This window comes from Oreochromis niloticus, linkage group LG17 (genome assembly GCF_001858045.2).
Source record: "Oreochromis niloticus isolate F11D_XX linkage group LG17, O_niloticus_UMD_NMBU, whole genome shotgun sequence".
Lineage (NCBI taxonomy): Eukaryota > Metazoa > Chordata > Actinopteri > Cichliformes > Cichlidae > Oreochromis > Oreochromis niloticus.
The window spans coordinates 21652737-21674124 of record NC_031981.2 but is presented as its reverse complement, the minus strand read 5'-3'; the positions used below and the strand labels follow the sequence as shown (position 1 = coordinate 21674124).

Genomic DNA, 21388 nt, shown 5'->3' with positions numbered 1-21388 from the left:
CTTAGTGTGTGAAGAGGACTCTCCATTTACTTGAACAAATTGGAGTCTATTAGATAGATATGATACAAACCACTGCAGTGCAGTACCTGTAATACCTACAGCATGTTCTAATCGCTCTAATAGGATATTATGGTCAACAGCATCGAACGCAGCACTGAGGTCTAGCAGGACAAGCACAGAGATGAGTCCACTGTCAGAGGCCATAAGAAGATCATTTGTAACCTTCACTAAAGCTGTTTCTGTGCTGTGATGAGCTCTGAAACCTGACTGAAACGCTTCAAATAAGCCATTCCTCTGCAGATGATCTGTTAGCTGTTTGACAACTACTCTTTCAAGGATTTTTGATATGAAAGGAAGGTTGGAGATTGGCCTATAATTAGCTAAGACAGCTGGGTCTAGAGATGGCTTTTTAAGTAAAGGTTTAACTACAGCCACCTTGAAGGCCTGTGGTACATAGCCGATTATTAGAGATAGGTTGATCATATTTAAGATCGAAGAATTAATTAATGGCAGGACGTCTTTGAGCAGTTTAGTAGGAATGGGGTCTAAAAGACACGTTGATGGTTTGGAGGAATTAATTATTGAAGTTAACTCAGAAAGATCAATTGGAAAAAAAGAGTTTAACTTAACATCGATGGTACTAAAAGTAGCTGTAGATGATATTACATCTGTGGGATGATTATTGGTAATTTTTTCTCTAATGATAAAAATTTTATTTGTGAAGAAGTTCATGAAGTCATTACTAGTTAACGTTAAAGGGATTGTTGGCTCAGTAGAGCTCTGACTGTTTGTCAGCCTGGCTACAGTGATGAAGAGAAACCTGGGGTTGTTCTTATTTTCTTCAATCAGTGACGAATAGTAAGATGTTCTGGCTTTGCGGAGGGCTTTCTTATAAAGTAGCAAACTATTTCTCCAGGCTAAATGATGATCCTCTAAATTTGTGACACGCCATTTCCTCTCCAGCTTACGAGTTATCTGCTTTAAGCTACGTGTTTGAGAATTATACCACGGAGTCAGGTACTTCGGATTTGAGGCCTTAGATTTCACAGGAGCTACAGTATCCAGAGTCGTACGTAGTGAGGAGGTAAAATTATTAACAAGATAATAACAAGGAGTACACATTTGTCAGCCGGATTCGGAGGAGTCCACGAATTGGGACAGCCTTCGTCCGATGCTGTGACATAATCGGTCTACAAATGTAGCCTCAGGAGGATGCAGCCTACGTGGATTCAGCGTTGCGATCGCCTTGAATGCACAGATTTGATTGGCTAAGTAGCGTCACGTGGGTGGCTTAACTCGCACACGATTGGTTTGTTTATTCCCTGGTCTATTAATACAAGGTAACATTACCGCTTAAAATTAAATCGCCTGTCACAATTAAAAGTAATTTAATATTTTGTTAACTATGGTTTCGGGTCAGTATAGGATGGCGTCTGGGTCCGGCGTCTGGGTTATTTCTCTAAATTACTGTTGAGACTCTGGAAATGACAACTATGTTCAACAGGTAGTGAAATCTTTTTGTCAAACACTTCCAAGGATGACTTCATCACATCTGCCAAACAATGACATGGATATTTGCTTGATTTAAAATCCACTTTGATGGTGTATTGTGGCCAAAATTACAATTGTCGTTTAAATACGTGTGGAGCCTGACTGTATGTTGTGAAACAGAAAAAAGTAACTTGAAAGTTAGCAGAACTTGTTTGCTCTTGATTTTAAAATGCTATGCCAGGTGGCAACATTTAACTAAATACAGTAATTAGGATTGCAGGATTGTGGGTTCAAACCTTCCTGGGGTGTTGGCTCTCCCTGTGCCCAGTGGCTTTTCCTCCTCACCTAGAATTTATTATAAGAACAACGAGCAGGCAGATCATTGATTCTGCTTTACCTGCAAAAGCTACAAAGCTCTTCTTGTTCCCCGCTTGTAAAGACTATGAATTGCAGCTTATGGAGGATGAGTAGACTCAACGTTAGCCATCAACACTTACCATCTGTTGTATCTGCTAAGCTCATGTACCCCCATTATTTTAAATTACACAATTACCTCAATTTGTATCACACATTATGTTTGATCCTTTATTGCACACAGATATGCATTGTAGGATAGTTTTAGATTTAGACTCAGATACTAACAGACATAGGCAGAGAGAAGCCTTCTTCTCTGAGGAATGTGTGAGGGGGATCGTCTGCCTGGACTGGTGATGTCACCACAAGGTATAAAACTTTAGTGCTGACTCTTCTAGAGAACAACAGGGCTATGAATTCTGGTGTTAGGGAATGTGCAAAAAGGTGCAGAAGAAGAAATGTGAGTCTGACATAGGGTCTAAAGTCTCCACCTGCTGACCAATCATGTTAACATTCTGGTTTTAACACACGCAATAAAAGTGTTTACTGCCTGAGTGTAGCAGCATTTTGTCTCTGAGTCCGACAGATGGAGGTCCATGGCACCATGTAAAACTAATCTGAAATTCTAAATGTTTAATGATAAATTGTCAAAACTGATAATTTGAGCATTTTTGGCTTCTCTCTCATAAAACACCCCCAACAGTAACCACAGTGAATTTGGATTAGATTTTTTGCTCAATAAATTGTATTTATCTTAGTTTAAGTTGTTCAGCAAGATCTACTTGACTCTTCCCCTCCTCCTGTTCTGCCCAGCAACATTTATATGATTTGTTTAACAATGAGGAAGTTGCCATGTATCACAATCAACTTCGACACTAAAGGCAAAAGAGACAAGGCAAGGCAGAACGCTGAGAAGTACAGACTGAATATGTTCCTTAAAATTATAATTATTTTGTCTACAGCAGCCTGTGTCGAGGCTGAAGGTAGGTATCATTATTCCCCCATTACTGGTTCATCCATAAACTTTCATCTTGTAAGATTTATTTATGATTTATTTGTTTGTAATTTAGAGCATTTTAAAACTGTGTTTTTAACTGTGTTGTCACTTGATCCTAGGAAGGCATACACTTTGTCACATCTATGGATGTTTTGACTCCAGTGATACTCAAATCTGTGCAGCATTCGATGGTGATGAAGTATACTATGCAGACTTTAAAAAAGATGAGCTGATTTGGGAGAGCAAAATTCCCATAAGTTTTCATTTACCCGACGCTTACAAATATGCAGTATTCTATCGAAGCATGTGCAAAAATGACATCTACAGATGGAAGCCAGACAAGTCTGTAATAAAGAAAAAAGGTCAGTGAAACTCAAACTGTTATATTTCCTGTTCAGTTTTCACTGTTTATGCTGCAAGTTTTTTAGATCTTTTTTTTTTCAAAAGCCAGAAAGTTGAATTTAAGCAAATCATGTGTTCATTTAATTTAGAACCACCAGAATTCATCATCTACCCCAGAGATGAAGTGATAACAGGGGAAGATAATACCCTCATCTGCTTCATCAACCACTTCTTTCCTCCTTCGATCAACATTAAGTGGACCAAGAATGATGTAGAAGTAACAGTGGAAGACCCTTTCATCAAAACTTTGTCCAATCCTGATGGGACCGCTTATGTTTTGTCCTACCTCAACTTTGTGCCAGAGACAGGAGACATCTACAGTTGCACTGTGGAACATGAAGCGCTGAAGGAGCCTCAGACCAGGTTTTGGGGTGAGAACAAAGAAGCTTCAGACATTTTAGCACATATAATACGATTTAATGTTTAAATTCATCATTTCTTTCTGCTGTCCTCTGCAGAGGTTGAAACAGATGAGATCAACAACGATCCAGCTGTCTTCTGTGGACTTGGCCTGAGTCTTGGATTGCTTGGAGTTTTCATAGGAACCTACTTTTTTTTTAAAGCAGGGCACTCTGGTCCCGCTGGTTGAGATGTATACTACATATTGTATAGAGCTCAGATTGCATAGTCATTAGTTTGTTTCCAGCAGGCATAACTTTCATCTGTGTTTACTGAGAAACCTGAACTGTCTCTTATTTTCATTCGTTGTGTAATGGTTCATATGCTGTGTTAAAATTACCAGCGATAATTGACATTTTCCATTATGAATGCACTTGTCCAACAGATTTAAGTCTTTCTAGTTAAAAAATAAAGCAGTAGTTCTTTGGCTGATCTGTCAGTGTTTCTATAATAAAACTCTTTCATACTATTAATACTGTGCAATAAAGCTGAACAGTGATATCAGCACTTTTCACACATACACTTTCAGATTTGACGCACTGCTGAACATTTTTGGTTCTAAAAGTTAGTGCAGAGCTTGAAGTCTGCATTACTGGTATTCTCACACTGAAATATGCCTTACTAATGATCCATAACTCTAAAATCATATTAGGTGCATTATGTCAAGTAGAATGAGAAAAAAGACTTAATGGTGTTTTTTTTTAACTGAAATAAAATAAAAACCAGACTAGAAAAAAGAATGTATCCATAAACGTACTAAACACATTGTTGCTGAGACGTCTACCTGATTGTAAGTCATCACACTTCATAAGTATTATTACTTACTCCACTATTATTAACAAGGATGTGAAAACTAAGTTTAAAAAATATATAAATAAATCGATATAAATGAACTTATTCTGGAAAATGACTGGAAATGAAAAATAGTTTTTAAGTGGTTTGTAGTTAGTTGCAGAGATTATTTAGGTGCCTTATTTTTGTGACAGAATATTAGGTTTTGTTATACAGTTCACTTTACCGACAAGAAAACTTTAGTGATGTTTCTCACAAGAGCTGTAAGAAAAGTAAAAGCATATCTTAACAATGCTTTCTGTAGGCTGAATTCTGTAATCTATTTTAACCTCTTAACATTCATTTGCTGCTAGAGTCAGGTTCATATCGGTCTCTGTATATGAATTTTTCATCTACTTAGGATCCATTTAGAAAACCTAACAGAACTTAATTAACCAACTTGTCAAATCTTCATGATTTATGCAGATTTAATCTACAGTTTAAAACATTCTTCTTTACAGTCTCAACACAAAATCCTCCCACATCTCTCTGCTGTTTCTGATTGTCAAACAACAGTTTGATTGTCCACATAAGTCACTTCATCTATTATTAGTGCACAAACAAGTGCTAGCTAAACAAAGGAGCAAAGTCCTAATCATTATCAGTTATTCTCATAAATGGAGTGGACAGAGGGAGTTTCCACTGCTTTCCCTTCCTTGTTTTGGTGAACATGTAAATGCTGCAGATTAAGTCTTCTTCCTGTATCATCTTACAAGACACATGAAACATGGACTTACATAAGTTTATCCTGTTCGTGGCTTTTTCTCTTTTCAGTCCGGGTGAGTTTTGTGTTTGAACAAATCAGTGAAATATTAAATTCTAATTATTGTTTTTAACATCAGTACATTTCTTTCCTTTTATTTCAGTTCTCACAGATGAAGACTTTTACCAAGCGAGAGCATGCTGTACATTCAAAGGGCCACACTTTGAAGAAACCGAGTACATATTAACTAGTTTTTTTAATAAGAACTTGATGATGGAGTACAACAGCACAAGAGGCAACTGGACGGGATTCACAGCGTATTCAATTGAAGCAGCAAAATGGTGGAACAGTGATCCCCTTGATGCAATAACAAGAAAGATTGAAAGGAAACTGTTGTGTACGGACACGTTAGATGCCATCCAATACGCAGGTAAGAGATTTGTTTCTTAATAATGTTTTAAATCAAATGTTAAATAGGGTTTTGATGCTGTGAACTTTTTACATCAAATATTTTTATGATCATTTTTGATGACATAAGATTATTATATTTGTTTTACTGTAAATAACAATAGTGCTTTATGAGTTTTGCTCAGTTGCATGACATTACAGTTGATTTCCAAGTATGCCATAATTGACAACGATTCTATGATGCATTACATTACATATATTTAAGGAATACATCTGTTAACAGAGGAGGTGCACAAATGTAGGTTTCTTAATCATAAGCATGGAACTTATTTCTTTTAGATAATCTGACAACTATACCCACCGTCAAACTAAAATCAGTGAAAAGGCCAAATGGCGAGCGCACATCTACGCTTGTGTGCAGTGCCTACAACTTTTATCCAAAACAAATCAGAATGATGTGGATGAGGAACGGCCAGGAGGTGACCACAGACGTCAGTTACTCTGACGTGATGCCTGATGGTGACTGGTACCAGACTCATTCTTACCTGGAGTACATCCCAACTTCAGGAGAAAAAATTGCCTGCATGGTCGAACACCTTGGTCTCTCTGAGCCGATGTTTGTGGTCTGGGGTAAGTTTGCTGCTGTGATGCCAATTAAAGTTAGAGATATAAAATTGAAGCTGCATAATTACGAGTTTCACTTTTATCTCACTGTTTCAGACCCCTCCCTCCCAGTGGCACAACAAACTCAGATAGCTGTTGGACTGTGTGGACTCGTGACTGGATTTGTTATTGCGATATCTGGAATCATCTACTACAGGAAGAAGTCTGCTTCATACACCACTGTGTTAAAGTAAGACGTTTGATGAAAGTGTGCAGTTCCCAAAGAGAGAGAGTGTGTGTGTGGTGTGTGTGTGTGTGTGTGTGTGTGTGTGTGTGTGTGTGTGTGTGTGTGTGTGTGTGTGTGTGTGTGTGTGTGTGTGGGTGGGGGGGGGTCTGAATTTTAGAAAAAAAAAAAAAAAAGGCTTGGACACTGGTAGCATAATGGACAGGTTTTTGACAGGGCTCCCACACAAATGCAAAGCAGGAGATGAAGCATCGCCAAATAGGTTTCCAAACAAACTTTATTCCAAGCCAAACACCAGAAAATATGAGGAAGCATATCATCCCTCTGGCTTCACCTGCTCAAGTGCCAAGGTAGGTCTCCTCGACAGAATTAGTTTCCCCCGCATCGGGAGCACGCGCTGGGTTGTCCAAATCACGGACCAACAGAATCCCACATTCTTGATCTTTAGTTCACAAACACTTCCTATAATGACTAACTACTTTCATGGTGAGGTGCGCCGGTATGTTAGTTAGAGCAGGACCCAAGAGCAGACACAGGCGAGAAGACGTCACATGACTTTAACAAGAGGCGAGCCTTTATTATGGCTGATGACAGAAGGCAAAACAAAAGCTAAGACGAGTGCAGGCAAGACAACTAAACTGGAAAACAGACTATGAAAACCTATGACACTGAACACTATATGAGACTATGAAACTAATTCTATCACTGTGACTATGAGAACTGTGACGAGACATAACCGGGAAGGTTACAAAGACAACACGACACAGACTGAATGAAACACAGAGACTAAATACCCACAGGGATGATTAGGGAAGTGGAAACACATGAGGGAGAACAGCTGACACACATGAACCTAATGACAGGACAGGGGAAGTGAAATTAAATACAATAAGCAAGGAACGCCGGACTCTTTCAAAGTATAAAGGAAACATGGAGACTTAGACATGACGCAAACCTGACAACAAGAACCACACAGACATGAAACATGACAGGTAGACATACGAACCAGGGAGGCTTAGTACAGGGGAGATGACAAAAAGGAACTAAGAAACAAAAGAACTAAACAGCAACCTAGAAATCAACTAGATGAGCTAAACTGAAACCAGAACACAAATGAATACAAAATGATACATTAAACCCCACACACTGGGTCACACAACCAGTATCGTGACAACTACTCCTGACATTTTGGAGATGTTAGCTCTTTATACAGTAAAGTTACAGTGGGATAAATATAATATCAGGTTGACAATTTGTTTCCCCTGTCCAAATCATGGACAAACCGTATCCCACAGTTGTTTATGTTTTTGAACCAATTTTGCACAGAGGCATTTTTTTGTATGTATGTATTGACAGCAATGTTGAATATTATTACACGGGAAAAAACAACTACACGTAAAAAGATGACACCATGACGCCTCTGCCTTTCTAAATGGAGAGACAGTAACTGCATGTGCATATGAAAGTGTGTAAAAACTGCAGGTAGTAAGATTAACAGCAACGGTATTTTGTCTTTCTCCGCCTCTCGTCTCAACAAATAATAACGTGGCGCACAGCGTGACGCGAAAAAAGGCACATACCTTTGATGTTGTGGCATTGTGACGAACTCCGTGTTCCTCGTCCACATGTAAACGCAAAAACGGAGTTTTCGAAAGTCACCCACCTGACAGGAGTCAAAAAATCTCAGTTTTCGGTGTGCAAAGCTTTTCTTGTAAAACAAAGGGGGGGCCTAGCAAAAAAGGTTTGTGAACCACTTTTCTAACATAAGACTGAAAGCCTCGGTGTGCCCAGCATTCAGTAACGTTCATGACTTTTTCTCTTTAACCTTCTGTTTTCAAGAGAATCCTTAAAAAAACTGTTCCTATACTTATTATAGAGTAGATTGTTATTAAGTAAATCTGTTGCTGCATCATCATCATCATCATTATCATGTTTTCTATGCTGCTATTGCTGTGTTCATAAATTTGGCCTTTTCTGTGGTTGCAACAACATTCAGTTTTGCTTACTTAGTAAATCTGACCAATAGAGTTGTTAATGTGATAAATATGTTCTTCTTTTAAACAGGACAAGTTTTTATTCCTGTGGAATCCTTTCATGAAGCTGGAGCAACTTAACAGCCTGAGCAAACACTATTAATATGGGCGCACTCCATCCAAGGTGCCAAATATCACAGCTCTCTGAATAACGATGGCTGTTGTGAGTGATTGGGGCTTTGCATCTTGTACCTACGGGACAGAGGACACATTTGTAATGCAGTTACACAGTAAAACCTAATATTGTGCTTAATTAAATATATTAAGTAGACTAAACTCCGTTTTCATCAACTTCTCATTAGAACTCATTTTAAGTAAGTTACCAGTACTTTTTTGTTCAAAAAGCTGATCAACCCAGTTCATTTGAGTTGGCTTAAACTATAAAAACTAAGTAAAGGGAAATTTGCTTTTGAGTGGTGGTATATTTTAGGGTTACAATTCACAGCCTGCTTGGCTTCCCCTTTATGCCTCTCTTTATCTGTCTGACATCATAGCTGTTTCTGGGTCCAAATTCCTCTTCAGGTCCCAAAGTCAAACATCAAACGGTATCACTGAGCTTTAAAAACTGTCTGAATTCTTTCATCTTTAATAAAATGTTCAGTGTGGCGGCTTTGGCAGATGTACCAATAAAGTTTGACATCCAGACATCCATGAGAAACAAAATTCATCAAGTTTAACAGAGTTTGAAGTTAGCAGGGAGTTAGCTCGCTAGTTTCCATCTGAAGATGATATACCATGTTCTGGCTCAGGGATTACTAAAAATTTAAAATGTAAAGCTCTGCTATCACTTCAAACATAAATGAAGACAAAAAACTAAGCAGTACTGACGTTTGTAGGGATACTGAGGTTGGGCTAGATGGTATATAATTATGCTTTACATTATAGCTAGCGACAGAGCTATGGTTAGTGTAATGTAAAAATACATTAGCACAGTGAAGCTGGAGGATGAATGCTAACTTTTTACACTCAACAAGTGTTAACGTGAGGGTTCCTGATGGTTAGGGACAAATTCAATTGCATGGCAGGATGCTGTAAACGGAGCAAACTTCAGTCAGAAGAACAACTGATATGATCTATCCACAATATGAGGTTATTCATTAACCCTTTAAAGCCGGTCGGAGCGGGCACCCTCCGTTTTGCTTAACCATTCAGGGCTCTAGAGTGCGACCAATTTGTGGTGCGACTAAAAAAAATATTTTTTTTTGTTTTCGGGTAACAAAAAAAAAAAATCTCTGCAACTCTCCGTGTGGTCAACAACAGACACATTATGCCCTATCGTGGACTAAACCAATCAGAGATAGTCAGGGGCGGGACATCTCTGATTGGCCGTGGTCCAGTTGAAAGTGCAGGTGGAAGAGAGAGGTGAGTAGCTTGAATAAAGCGATATCAATTCATTAACGGATTCCACACAAAGACGTAAACACAGAGCGGACCCGACGCATCAGAATCAGCTTTGTCTTTCTCGGCTTTCTCACCCCACGGCCCGAACACGGAAGCGCTGTCGGAGCTTACCGATTCTGATGTGTCGGGTCCGCTCTGTGTTTACGTCTTTTTTGCGCTGATTCTGAGCTGCAGGTTTTGTCTCTCCAACCAAAATTCGCTGAGCCAGCAGCAAAAGAAGCAGCAAACTACGCTTCACATTTGATCAGTGTCGTCATGAATTCCCTCTGACTTTTGCTGTTTTGCTTCCACCATGATAAAAATCACACTTCATGCACAGCTCCCTCTCTCCCTCTCTCTCTGTACTTCAAGAACAGTTTCCCGTCTCAAATCTCTGTTTTCTGCATTATTCATTCGCTTATTACCCACCAGTCTACCGTTGTTTACAGCGCTGTCGGCCGCTGTCTTTTTCTTTTCTTTTTCTTTTTTCACTTAAATGACCTCGGACAAGAAAGCCTAATTTCTGCTGTTCAATACTGAAGAAATTTAAACTTCTTAAAATTATACAAAATTGCAGAATATTGCAGAATATTTTTTAGGTTATCTGCTATAAAACGCCAGACCAGGAAAATCTCCTTCATGTTTTTCTGTGTTTTATTCTCAGTTACTTTCACACAAAGGCATCTGCTGTGATGTTCACAATTCTGATGAAGTCTCACATGTATCAGTACTGATAAATGATCAGAATTATAATATTTCTGACTGTCTGAGGCTAAATTGAATCGAATCAGGACTTTGAGAACCGGAATCGAATGGATTATAGAAATCAGTGATGATACCCAGCCCTAGTGATCAGCCTAGGCCTGACAGGAGTGGATGCAGCTGTGGGTAATAAGAAAAGATGAAAAGAACTATTGATAACTTTTGTGTTAAGTTAAGGACTGATCCGTCTGAAATTCATAGCCAGCTCTGACATGGTGCCATCAATCTTTGAATGCTGAAAAAGCACAGTGTATCCAGAAAACACATTATATGCTGCAATAAATGCACTGCCCAGGTGTCCCCTCTCCCCACTGCCTTTCAGCAGCAGGCAGCAGCAAACAGGTCGTCAGAGGAGCCAAGATGATGATTAAGTTTAACATTTTCTACAATATTGACAAAGCACTTTAAGCACAAGTTTGTTAGTTAATAATTTAGAAATGAATATTGTCTGTATGGACTTTCCCCCAAAGAAAGTGCACATGTAAAACTGCGGTGTTAAGCGATGCGGTTGAAAAATTTGAGTGCGCCTAACTTTTGTGCCGGTACGCCTAAATTTTTAAAGTTAGACGTACCGGTGCGCCCATGTCAAAAAGTTAGTCTAGAGCCCTGCCATTTTTAAATCCGGGTAGCACTGCAAGCTAGCGCAATAATTTTTTTTGCATATGAAACCGGAGGAGTTGTACTTACATCTTATGCCATCAGCTTGTCCTAAGTCACGGTTTCCTTCCACATATAGCTTTGCAAAAATTGGATAAAAGCACTTACAGCAACAAAAACATAATATTCCAGAAACTCGCTTTGCCGATCCGATCAGCTGTTAATAACACTTTCCATGTCCATCAGCGCGAACTATCGCATGTCCGTCATGACCTGCCCGAAACCGGAAGTGACGTCATTTTGCGGAAATGTAGTTTTTTACCATCAGGGCCTTATGAGCCTATACTGGTGTTTTTAAAAGTTATGTTTGACTTTATGACTTTCTGTGTCATTTCTGGGATGCTTAGGACTCAAATCGCACTGCTGGAAATAGTTTATTTTGATGCATATGCTGTTTTTTGCAAACTTGCATCATAATATTTATTTTTTGTTTTTCCTGCACTATTTAAAAATTGATGTATTTCAAAAATAAAACTATGAAGACACTCAAAATAAATTTGCTGTGGTGGGAAACTATTTTGTGCAAATATCTGTATTTACAGTTTTGAGGGATAAGCCTCTTAAATTTCTCTTACTAGAAATATATGTAAAAAAACAAACAAAACGATTTTCAATTTTTTGGTAGTTTATTGTACTTTTTTTGCAATTTATGTAATTACTATGCACTTAATGCATACATATTATTAAAATTTGGGCTATAATGGTTGTTGATGTATATCAACTTGAAATCCTCCCAAAAATGGCACTACAGCATGTAAAAATATAATATAAGCTCTGGCGGACTTGGTTCTATGGTAGGTCTTAAAGGGTTAATAATGCTGCATGGTTTGGATTACTTGTTATGAAAATTTTCTGATCCTCAGCTTTATGTTCATGTTTGCAGGGGCTTGCTCAGATTAAACAGAACAAATTTGAAACATTAAAACATGTTAAAAACATGTTAAAAACACACGTTAGTCAACACAGAGCATTTTGGACCCTGAAGCAGGGTTCATACGTTCTCACTTAACAACCAGATTGTTGCTTCAGTATATTTTATATTTTACTTCATTATCTGACCGTTTATATCATTGTTGGACTTTTTTTTATATAAAACATACAAATAAGTCACCCAGCTGTGCATATAAGCACAACTAAAATGAATAATTAGTTAACAGTGTCATGTTCCTGGGTCTGTTGACCCAGCGTTTTAAGTTTTAGTTTATTTGGATGTTGTTTATGTTTAAGTTCATTAGATTAGCGAAGTTCATTTGGTTATTAGACTCCTTGTGTTTTCTTCCCCTGTATTTAAGTTTCCCTCACCCTTTGTGTTTCATGCTGCGTGTCTTATGTTATCAAGTTTGTATTATCATGTCTGTCTCATGTTTCCTGTTTTATTTTGAAGGAGTCGTGTGTTCTTTGTTCATTGTATTTAGTTTCACTTCCCTTGTCCTGTCATTAGGCTCATGTCAGTCAGCTGTTCCTCCATGTGTTCCCACTTCCCCTAATCACCTCCTGTGTATTTAAGTCCTCTGTTTTCAGTGTGTCATTGTCAGGTCGTCTGTTGTCCACGCCATGTTTCCCATGCCATGCCATGCTTCCAAGTTTCTTGCCTAGGTTTTGCTTATTGTTTGTTTAGATTTCCCAGTTTAGGTTTGTGTTAATTTTGCTTCAGTTTGCCTTGCCTTTTGTTTGTACCTCTTACCAGCCTGATTAAACGGCTCGCTTTTTGTTAACATTCAAGTTCTGTTCCCTGTTCCTTGGAGTCTGCGTTTTGGGTCCTTTTTTCAATTCATACAGTCTGCCCTCGCCAGACTGTGACAAACCGTTTTTTATTTGCTTTTTGTTTTTAGACAAAAACAAACAACTAAACATTGAGAGACTGGATCTTAGATCATGTAAATGCCCTCAAAATTTTAAATAAAACCATATGAAACGGTCAATTTATTTTGTTTTATTTCATTATCGAATAAACCGATAATGTCGAGCAAACCTGGGTGCAGCTGAAGAAGCTTCAGCTTAAGTGGTTACTGTTGGCGTTGTTGTGATTATTACTAGAGACGGCACGATACCACTTTAATTTGGATCTGCTGATACCGATATGAATCTAATATAGTCTACTTTATAATGAATAAAGATGTTTTTTTTTTTATATCTTGCTGCATTTTTATAAGTTCACACTCAAATTTAAAAAGACAAAACACTAAAGCTATTCTGGTACACTTCTATGCAAAAATACACTACACTGCACTGCACATATACTGATCTTTTTATTTAAACTTTTAGCAGAACCTTAAATCTAAGTATTTGAAATAATATTCAAAAAGTAATTTAAAATACAATTTTATGCGGATTTAAAAAAAACTCTTTGGTTCTGGAAAAAAAGAATTATTTTGTCTAATATCAGCACAAAATAATGTTTATAATCAACAACTAAAAAAAAAAAAAAAAACAGGTTGTAGAATGAGCCCTTTTATACTTAAAGCTTAACATAAGTAGACATCCATAATGGAAAGCAGTGCAAATAAATGCACTGCTTTCCATTATGCTTCACGACACTCATCTTTTATCAAGATGGATGTCAGTGTAAGCTGTTTCTATCACATTTAACCTGAGACTGAATTTTGGGAAATTTCTATACAAAACTTAACACAAGTATGAAAAAAGGTGTTTTTCATCGTTTTATTTTTTTTTGAACGACGGAACTGTTTAGCCTGCAACACAGTTTTTTCAAAGTAAAACTTGAGTAAATCCATTGTACGTTCAGACTTAGCAATGTCAACCAGAGGTGGGTCGAGTATCCAAAAATTGTATTTAAGTAAGAGTAGCATTACTTTAAAATATTATTACTCAAGTAAAAGTGAAAAGTAGTCGTCAAAAGATTACTCAAGTAAGAGTAAAAAAGGTAGTTGGTGAAAGACCACTCAAGCACTGAGTATAATGTCTGTTTTATTTTTTTTTAAAATAAGTGCTATCAGACAAACATAAATAAATAGATTTACAAATGTTAGTATTTTCAAGTAGAATACATGTAAAAACATTAACAAATTAAGGCACAACAATTCTAATTTCCAGATTTTAGTTTTTTACAACATAAAGCTTTTTTAAACAATACTTACAGCAAATAATATAAATATATAAACAGTGAGAACCATTTCCAGTGACAAGCTATGCTATATACTTTATAGTCACTTTTACTCCAAATGGCACAGCAGCCTCAGAAAACAATTAGAATGAGGCAACTTCAACATATGTACATACAAGGCAGCTTACTTTACCATAAATTGTATGGTTGTGCATCTATTTCTGCATATTTAGCAAAAATGTGCCATTTTTTAACTCAGTAAGGTGATGGTTAAGCTTCAGCAGCTGTTTGCTCTCAAGGTTTTTGCTGTGAAGATGTAACTGTTTAGCAGTGAACAGGAGTCCTGCCTGACTAAAAAGTCCAACAAGCTCCAGTTGCAGGAAGAGCTGTATTGATTTTGATTGACAGCTTCTTGATGTGAGGAAAGCCATGCAATAGATCCATACCTCCATGAAAGGTACCTCTCTAGCTCCCCTGCTTCTGGCTTTCCTGACCCCATGGATCCAAAGAAGTCATCTTTGTCAGATAGGCTGCTGTTTGTGCTGGCCTCATCCAGCTCTGTGTCTAGGTGATGTCAGATGAAGTTGAGACCTGTGGAAAGATATATGGTTTTCAAAAGAATTAGGACCGGGCATTACAGTTCTGTAGAGACTGCCAAGCTGCAGATGTTTGGCATTAAAATTTTATCACACTGGAGATGTTTTTTACTAACTCTTGTTGAAAAACAAAATCTTGTCATTCATATCCCGCACAAACAGTAATGAATGAATGTTATTAATTCCAGATTAAGTTCAAAATAAGAACGTATACAAAGCTAAGCAATGCTAGGCAATAGATCCTCCTTGCACTGTTTGGCTGTTCCTCGGGGGAAAGACAAGAAAGACAGTGATGAAAGCCGTGACTGGAGCTGCGATGTAGCCTCTAATCTCTCCATGGCTGTCCTGAGAAGGCGTGGCTGAAAAAAAATGAAACCACGCCCATTCCAATGACAGGGGAGGAAGATGGATGATGCTAGCCTCCTAACACAGACTGTTGAACAAGCTGCTGTTTCACATAATAAACCCTGTCAACCGCTGTATTGCCTTCTGATTTAACAGTTAAAGCAGTAGAGACGGGCTGTGTTTGCATGTGTGTGGAACTCTAGCTTCATTAACCAGGCTAGCTGTTAGCTTATAGCTCAAGCTAGCTAACCAGTGAGCAGTTAAAAGGACAGCCGAAGCTGCAGACACAACACCCACAAACTTATCTCACCAGAACTCATTCTAGTTTAATCGAACTCAGGGCATGAGGAAAACCGCCTCCATATCCCTGCAGTCATGTGACAGACCTCGAGGAATCGAGCTCAACACAGCTGCTGTAACTAGTGATGTGCGATACCACTGATTTCCTTTCCGATTCAATACCAAGTAAAATTCAGGGTGGTATCGACGATACTGATCCAATACCAATACTTTGTACAAAAACGTAACGTTTCATTGTATTTCATAATACAATATATAATTGTATTATGTAATTTTAACAATAATATAATAATATAGCTTCATAATGTTTACAGAACATCAAACTACTTGTTCCTATTGCTTAATAATGCAAAATAATCATATAGAAATAAAAGACCTGAAGTTGTGTGCTGTTTGATCTACAAATTTACCCCAAAGTACTAAAATATCGATATTTTAATATGAGAATCTATTCTATAACATAAATTACCGGTATCGGAAGAATTGATATTTCAGTATCGATCTGCACACCACTCGCTGTAACATAAGACTGACATCCACCTAACCACAGCGAAAAAGAAGTTTAGAGTAAACTTACACATTTCCTCAGGTTAGATGAGTTGAGTTTTTTCACGCTGAAATGTCGGTTTGTTTTGGCTCACATTGAAGACACAGTGTTATAGTTGTTCTTTTGTTCTGCTTTTAGGCAAAACATGCTTTGTATATGAGGCCAAGGGTATTAATCCTCTTCAATTCTAGCGTAGACAGTTGCCTCTTCCATGTTTTCACGTTTCTTCTTTCTTGGGCCACTCTGCCCGCCATATTGTACAACAGATCATGTGACTGCATGACTACATCTAATTGGTGAAAGAGTTACAGGTAACTCCACTGACGGCATGATCTATTATTAGTAGCATTATCTCATGGGTGAAATTTATTGTTTAAAAAAAAGTAACGAGTCAAATACTGTCAAATATAGTGGAGTAAAAGTAGTGTTTCTTCTTCACAAATGTACTCAAGTAAATGTAACGAAGTAAATGTAACTCGTTACTACCCACCTCTGATGATAATGCACAGACGTCCGAGCTCCATATATCAGTTGTTAAGCTTAACATAGGAATGCTTTACAAACATTAAGAAATTAATTTACACACTTGCTTTACTTTTCTGGGATAGCTCTCTCGGAGATGAAATGCCAGTTTGCCAGCACATAGCGATACTCCAGATGCTTTCAGTGTGAAGTAACTCCAGACCACCAACAGGTCTCACACACCACAGCCGCTCTATCACATGATGCACACTGCTCCAACGTACTAAGGTCACTACCTGAGTTACGCCATGTCACAAGTTTTGTGAGGTGCTTTTGTGATATTTGACTGGTACTACCAGACTCATTCTTACCTGGAGTACATCCCAACTTCAGGAGAAAAAATTGCCTGCATGGTCGAACACCTTGGTCTCTCTGAGCCGATGTTTTTGGTCTGGGGTAAGTTTGCTGCTGTGATGCCAATTAAAGTTAGAGATATAAAATTGAAGCTGCATAATTACGAGTTTCACTTTTATCTCACTGTTTCAGACCCCTCCCTCCCAGTGGCACAACGAACTCAGATAGCTGTTGGACTGTGTGGACTCGTGATTGGATTTGTTATTGCAATATCTGGATTCATCTACTACAATAAGAAGTCTGCTGCATACATCACTGTGTGTCAAAGTAAGGAGTTTGTTGGAAGTGTACATAACATAACATATTCTGATCTAAAGCTGGGCATACACTGTGCGATTTTTCCAGTCGCGTTTTTCAGCTTCAGCTCAAACTGCACGATTGACTCGCAGGAGTTAGAAGTTCGTAGGTCACGATGCAGGGTCTCACACTATACGGCCCGATGCTCTGATGCGACCTGAGTGCTCACACTGTGCGTCCATAAAAATGAAGGTTATAACAGAAAATCTGTCGCTCGCTCTCCCTCTCTGTCTTTCACTCACACAGACTCACACCACCATCATCAACTTTGCTAAATTGCCAATGAAAAACATTGATCAGGCAGCTGTGACTGAGCAGTGGTGTAGATCCAACTATTTTCACGGTTGTTGTGGTCGTGATAATTTTGTGATGTCACATCGAAAAGACTCAGATGAGCTTTCCAAAGTTCTACAAGTGCCTCCATCGCTTGTGTCCAGATCACACGCTGCACTGCTGTGCTACTCCGTCTTTTTCACCGACATTTATGTGTTTGCGCGTGCGCAGTGTGAGCGGCTGCGGTGACACCCTCATGACGGTCGGGAGGATTTCAAACATGAAATCCTCCCGACCAAGCGATTGATGATCGGGAGCTGGTCGTGAGGTGTTAATCGCTTCTCGTTACCCCACATATACTACACGATGAACGACGCACGATGAAGGCCAAACTCGGGCCGATCAACAAAACGGTCGCACGACTGAAAAATCGGCTCAAAATGGGCCAAAAATCGCGCAGTGTAAGCCCGGCATAAGACTGAAAGCCTCGGTGTGCCATGCACTCAGTAACTTTCTTGACTTTGTCTCTTTAACCTTCTGTTTTCAAGAGAATCCTAAAAAAATCTGTTCCTATTCTTACTACAGCATATATTGTTATTAAGTAGATCTATTGCCTCATCATCATCATCATGTTTTCTATGCTGCTATTGCTGTGTTCATAAATTGGGCCTTTTCTGTGGTTGCAACAACATTCAGTTTTGCTAACTTAGTAAATCTGACCAGTAGAGTTAATAATGCGATAAATATGTCCTTCTTTTAAACAGGACAAGTTTTTATTCCTGTGGAATCCTTTCCTGAAGCTGGAGCAACTTAACAGCCTGAGCAAACACTATTAATACGGGCACGCTCCATCCAAGGTGCCCCAAATATGTCAGCTCTCTGAATAATGATGGCTGCTGTGGGTGTTTGGGGGTTTGCATCTTCTTTTTTTTTTTTTTTTTTTTTTTTTAACCTGTCCCGTTTGGTTCTTTTGCCATCAGAATTATTGTCTAAAGGCGAAGAAAGATGCCCAACGGATTTACTTTACCAAATGGACCATCCCAGCCTTGCCGTAATGGTCCATTTGATTCAACTTTTTATTGTTTATTTTATTTTCACTTGCTGAATACGGGACAGACTTGACTGGAGGAGAGAACGTGGAGAAAGAAAGAGGGAAAGAAAAAAACCTGAGAAGAGGGACGGGGAAAAAGGGCAAAAAACAAAAACCAACAGAATAAGCAGACAAAAAATACATATATCGATCACCTGGATCACCTGTTGAGAAAGAAAAAAGAAAGCAAGCAGAAGAAAACGAGAGTAATAAACAAGATCACAATGATATATGGGAATATGACAGTAAATACTAAATATTAAACATTATTGTGCAGCACGTGAGATCGACAGCGCACAGTGTGCTTTGAGGTAGGAGCCAAAAAGGGTGTAGTTTGTGTGTGTGATCACCCGTGTGTACACCTGTGAGCATGAACGCGCTTGTTTTTAAAAGGTTCCTTCATGTAATGATCTGCTAGAGGGTGTGGGGGGCCACTGCCCCGACCTCCAGGGCATGAAGCAGGTATGGAGGAGATCAAGACTCCAGAGATCCAGAGGCCCCCAGAACACAAGAGACCAAGGAAGACCAACAGAGGGGCAGCCGCGCCACTATCCCAGAAAGAGCTGAGGAGAGTCCCAGATGAGGGGTCACTCAGCAGCCGCGGAGCAGAAGCCAGGGGGGGTTGCAGTGACGTGCCCGTGAGCTCCGCCGGCAGCCAGCTGTGCCTGAGTGGCCGAGCCCCGGGCCGAGAGGCCAAGGGCACCCCATCCCCAAAGTGGCCCGAGCGAGCCCCAGGCTCCAGGCCCCAATAAGCAGCCGCCAAGGAGTGAGCCGGTGGGTACCTGGGCGCCCACCCCCGGAGACAGAGAACCACCAACGCACCGATGTCTGAGGGCGTCCGCCACCGGCAGGGGAAGTGGTGGGGGGAGATGGGCCTCCAAACCTTGGAGGGCCTGAGATGTCCCCAGAGAGGTGGCGTCTGATACCCAACCTGACATATAGACACAGACAAACAGGCACACACAGATACAAACATCTATTCCCACCCTCATGCTCTCATATACAATTGCTCAACACTCACCCAACGTGGAGACAGACATAGAGAGACGCTGTACACACAATCACACTCCCCAAGCGTACTCTAAGCCCCGAGTCTAGGTACCCTTGCCCCTGGAGGGGGAAACTGCACCCAGACTCAGGTGGTGTAACCCTTTTCCCTGCGGTGGGGAGAAGCAGACAGCCCCGACTCCGCAGCAGCAGGGAGGCCCCATACACCAGACCCCAGTCGGACGGCCAACTCCTCCTCCTAGCCCCCCTGCTCCAGCAGGCCGCAGAGAACGGGGGTGTAGGAAGACTCCAAACCTCCCTCCACCCGCTCATATGTACTGTTGATGTATGTGTGTTCTAAGGTGCATTTAAAACCCAGGAGGGCATGGAGCCACCTGCCAGAGCAGCAGGTAAGCGTATAGCCCCTCCTGCTAGCCCTCAATGTCTACATGTATTTAAAATTGAGAGGTGGGCAACGACGCCAGGGGTGAGGTGTACACCCTGATGGTAGTTTGGAATCCGTGTAGCGTGCCCACCTCCAAGATCCTATATGTATGTGTAATGAGAGTGTGAGTAATGTGAATGTCTAAGTTGTGGGATAAAATTGAGGCAGAGGCAGCCAGAAGGGGACAGAGGGGGGGGATGTCTCCTCTGCACCCTGGTGACACACCCCTACCCCAAGGCCCTGCATGTGCGGGTGATTGTGGTGGAGCGGGAAGAGGGAGGCCGCTGGAGATGGGGAGGGAAGGAAGGGAGGGGCAAGTGACCCCTCCCTGGGGCCAGCTCCCCCGCTGACCCCAGTAGGCACCCCCATGCTGTGCAACCCGCCAGGGAAAGGGGGCCCAGGCCCATCCGGGGTTTGCATCTTCTACCTACGGGACAGAGGAGACATTTGTAATGTAGTTAATACTGTTATACAGTATAGTAATATATTTTTATAGAAAAATGATTACACTGTATCTACTGGCATTAACCCTCATTAAGCAGTAAACCCTGTGAGTTAACCAGTGGTGAAAGTGGAAAAGTAGAAAAACCCTGGAACAACAGGATGGTTCAAAAGCTACCCACAGTGTGCACACCCACATGGTACCTTCCTAGCAATTAAGTAAGAGAATGATTATTTCAAACTATAAAGAACCAACTAACATTTTGTTTATTAATCTGAATACCCTGAAATTTTATGATTTAGTTGAATATAAAATGGCACAGATAATGTATAAAGCACAAAATAACTTGCTTTGCCCCAGCAGTCAGAAGCTGTTTAAAGTCAGAGAGAGTCAATATGACTTAAGGGGAACAGGTTTCTTTAAAAGAAAAAACAAGATAAGGACAAACATAAAGCAGAGATGTGTTTCTGTTAGAGGAGTTAACTTGTGGAATAGTTATGACAGTGATTTAAAAAGGTGTAGTTCATTTTCCTTGTTTAAAAATAGAGTATTAGAAAAATATATAAATCAAGAATGAAAAGAGCAATAATAACTAGAAAGCGAAAATTTCAGTGTAGTGTAGTTTGCCATTCATACGGCTACAGGGAGCAAAACTCAGCAGAGCAGCCATTCTCCACCATGAACTATGGTAAAAACAAACACCGCTCGCGCCTCACAGATGACAGCTTACAGTTTTGTGTAAAGATGAGGTGACTTCGTACAGCCCCGATTTGCAGACGCTGTGCGCAGAGGTTCATGAGCAGAAGTCCCATTGTACCACGGCAGACCCGACGATGTTTGCATGAACATGCTTTGTAGCATT

At 39.8% G+C, this 21388-nt stretch overlaps 2 protein-coding genes across 4 annotated transcripts; both read left to right on the top strand.

Annotated features, from left to right (window-relative positions):
• The first annotated feature begins 2683 nt into the window (after positions 1-2683).
• Positions 2684-4116, top strand: LOC100691149 (H-2 class II histocompatibility antigen, A-U alpha chain). The gene is made up of 4 exons (XM_003458446.5): positions 2684-2828; positions 2962-3204; positions 3334-3615; positions 3703-4116. The coding sequence occupies exons 1-4, from the start codon at positions 2684-2686 to the stop codon at positions 3831-3833; spliced, it is 801 nt and encodes a 266-aa protein (XP_003458494.3). The 3' UTR covers positions 3834-4116.
• A 1001-nt stretch (positions 4117-5117) lies between these two features.
• On the top strand, positions 5118-20879 carry LOC106096967 (class II histocompatibility antigen, B-L beta chain). Of its 3 annotated transcripts, XR_003214424.1 has the most exons (7): positions 5118-5253; positions 5341-5607; positions 5925-6111; positions 16928-17034; positions 17125-17259; positions 18327-18474; positions 20497-20879. XR_003214424.1 is itself a non-coding variant. In XM_019346451.2 (5 exons), exons 1-5 carry the CDS (start codon positions 5202-5204, stop codon positions 8528-8530), a joined length of 777 nt encoding a protein of 258 aa, XP_019201996.1. In that variant the 5' UTR covers positions 5118-5201; the 3' UTR covers positions 8531-9078. The 3 variants fall into 3 exon arrangements, 1 of the variants encoding a protein (XP_019201996.1); XR_003214425.1 differs by lacking the exon at positions 16928-17034 and having other exon boundaries at positions 5925-6215; XM_019346451.2 differs by lacking the exons at positions 16928-17034; positions 17125-17259; positions 18327-18474; positions 20497-20879 and adding exons at positions 6306-6438; positions 8497-9078 and having other exon boundaries at positions 5925-6215.
• Positions 20880-21388: the final 509 nt, after the last annotated feature.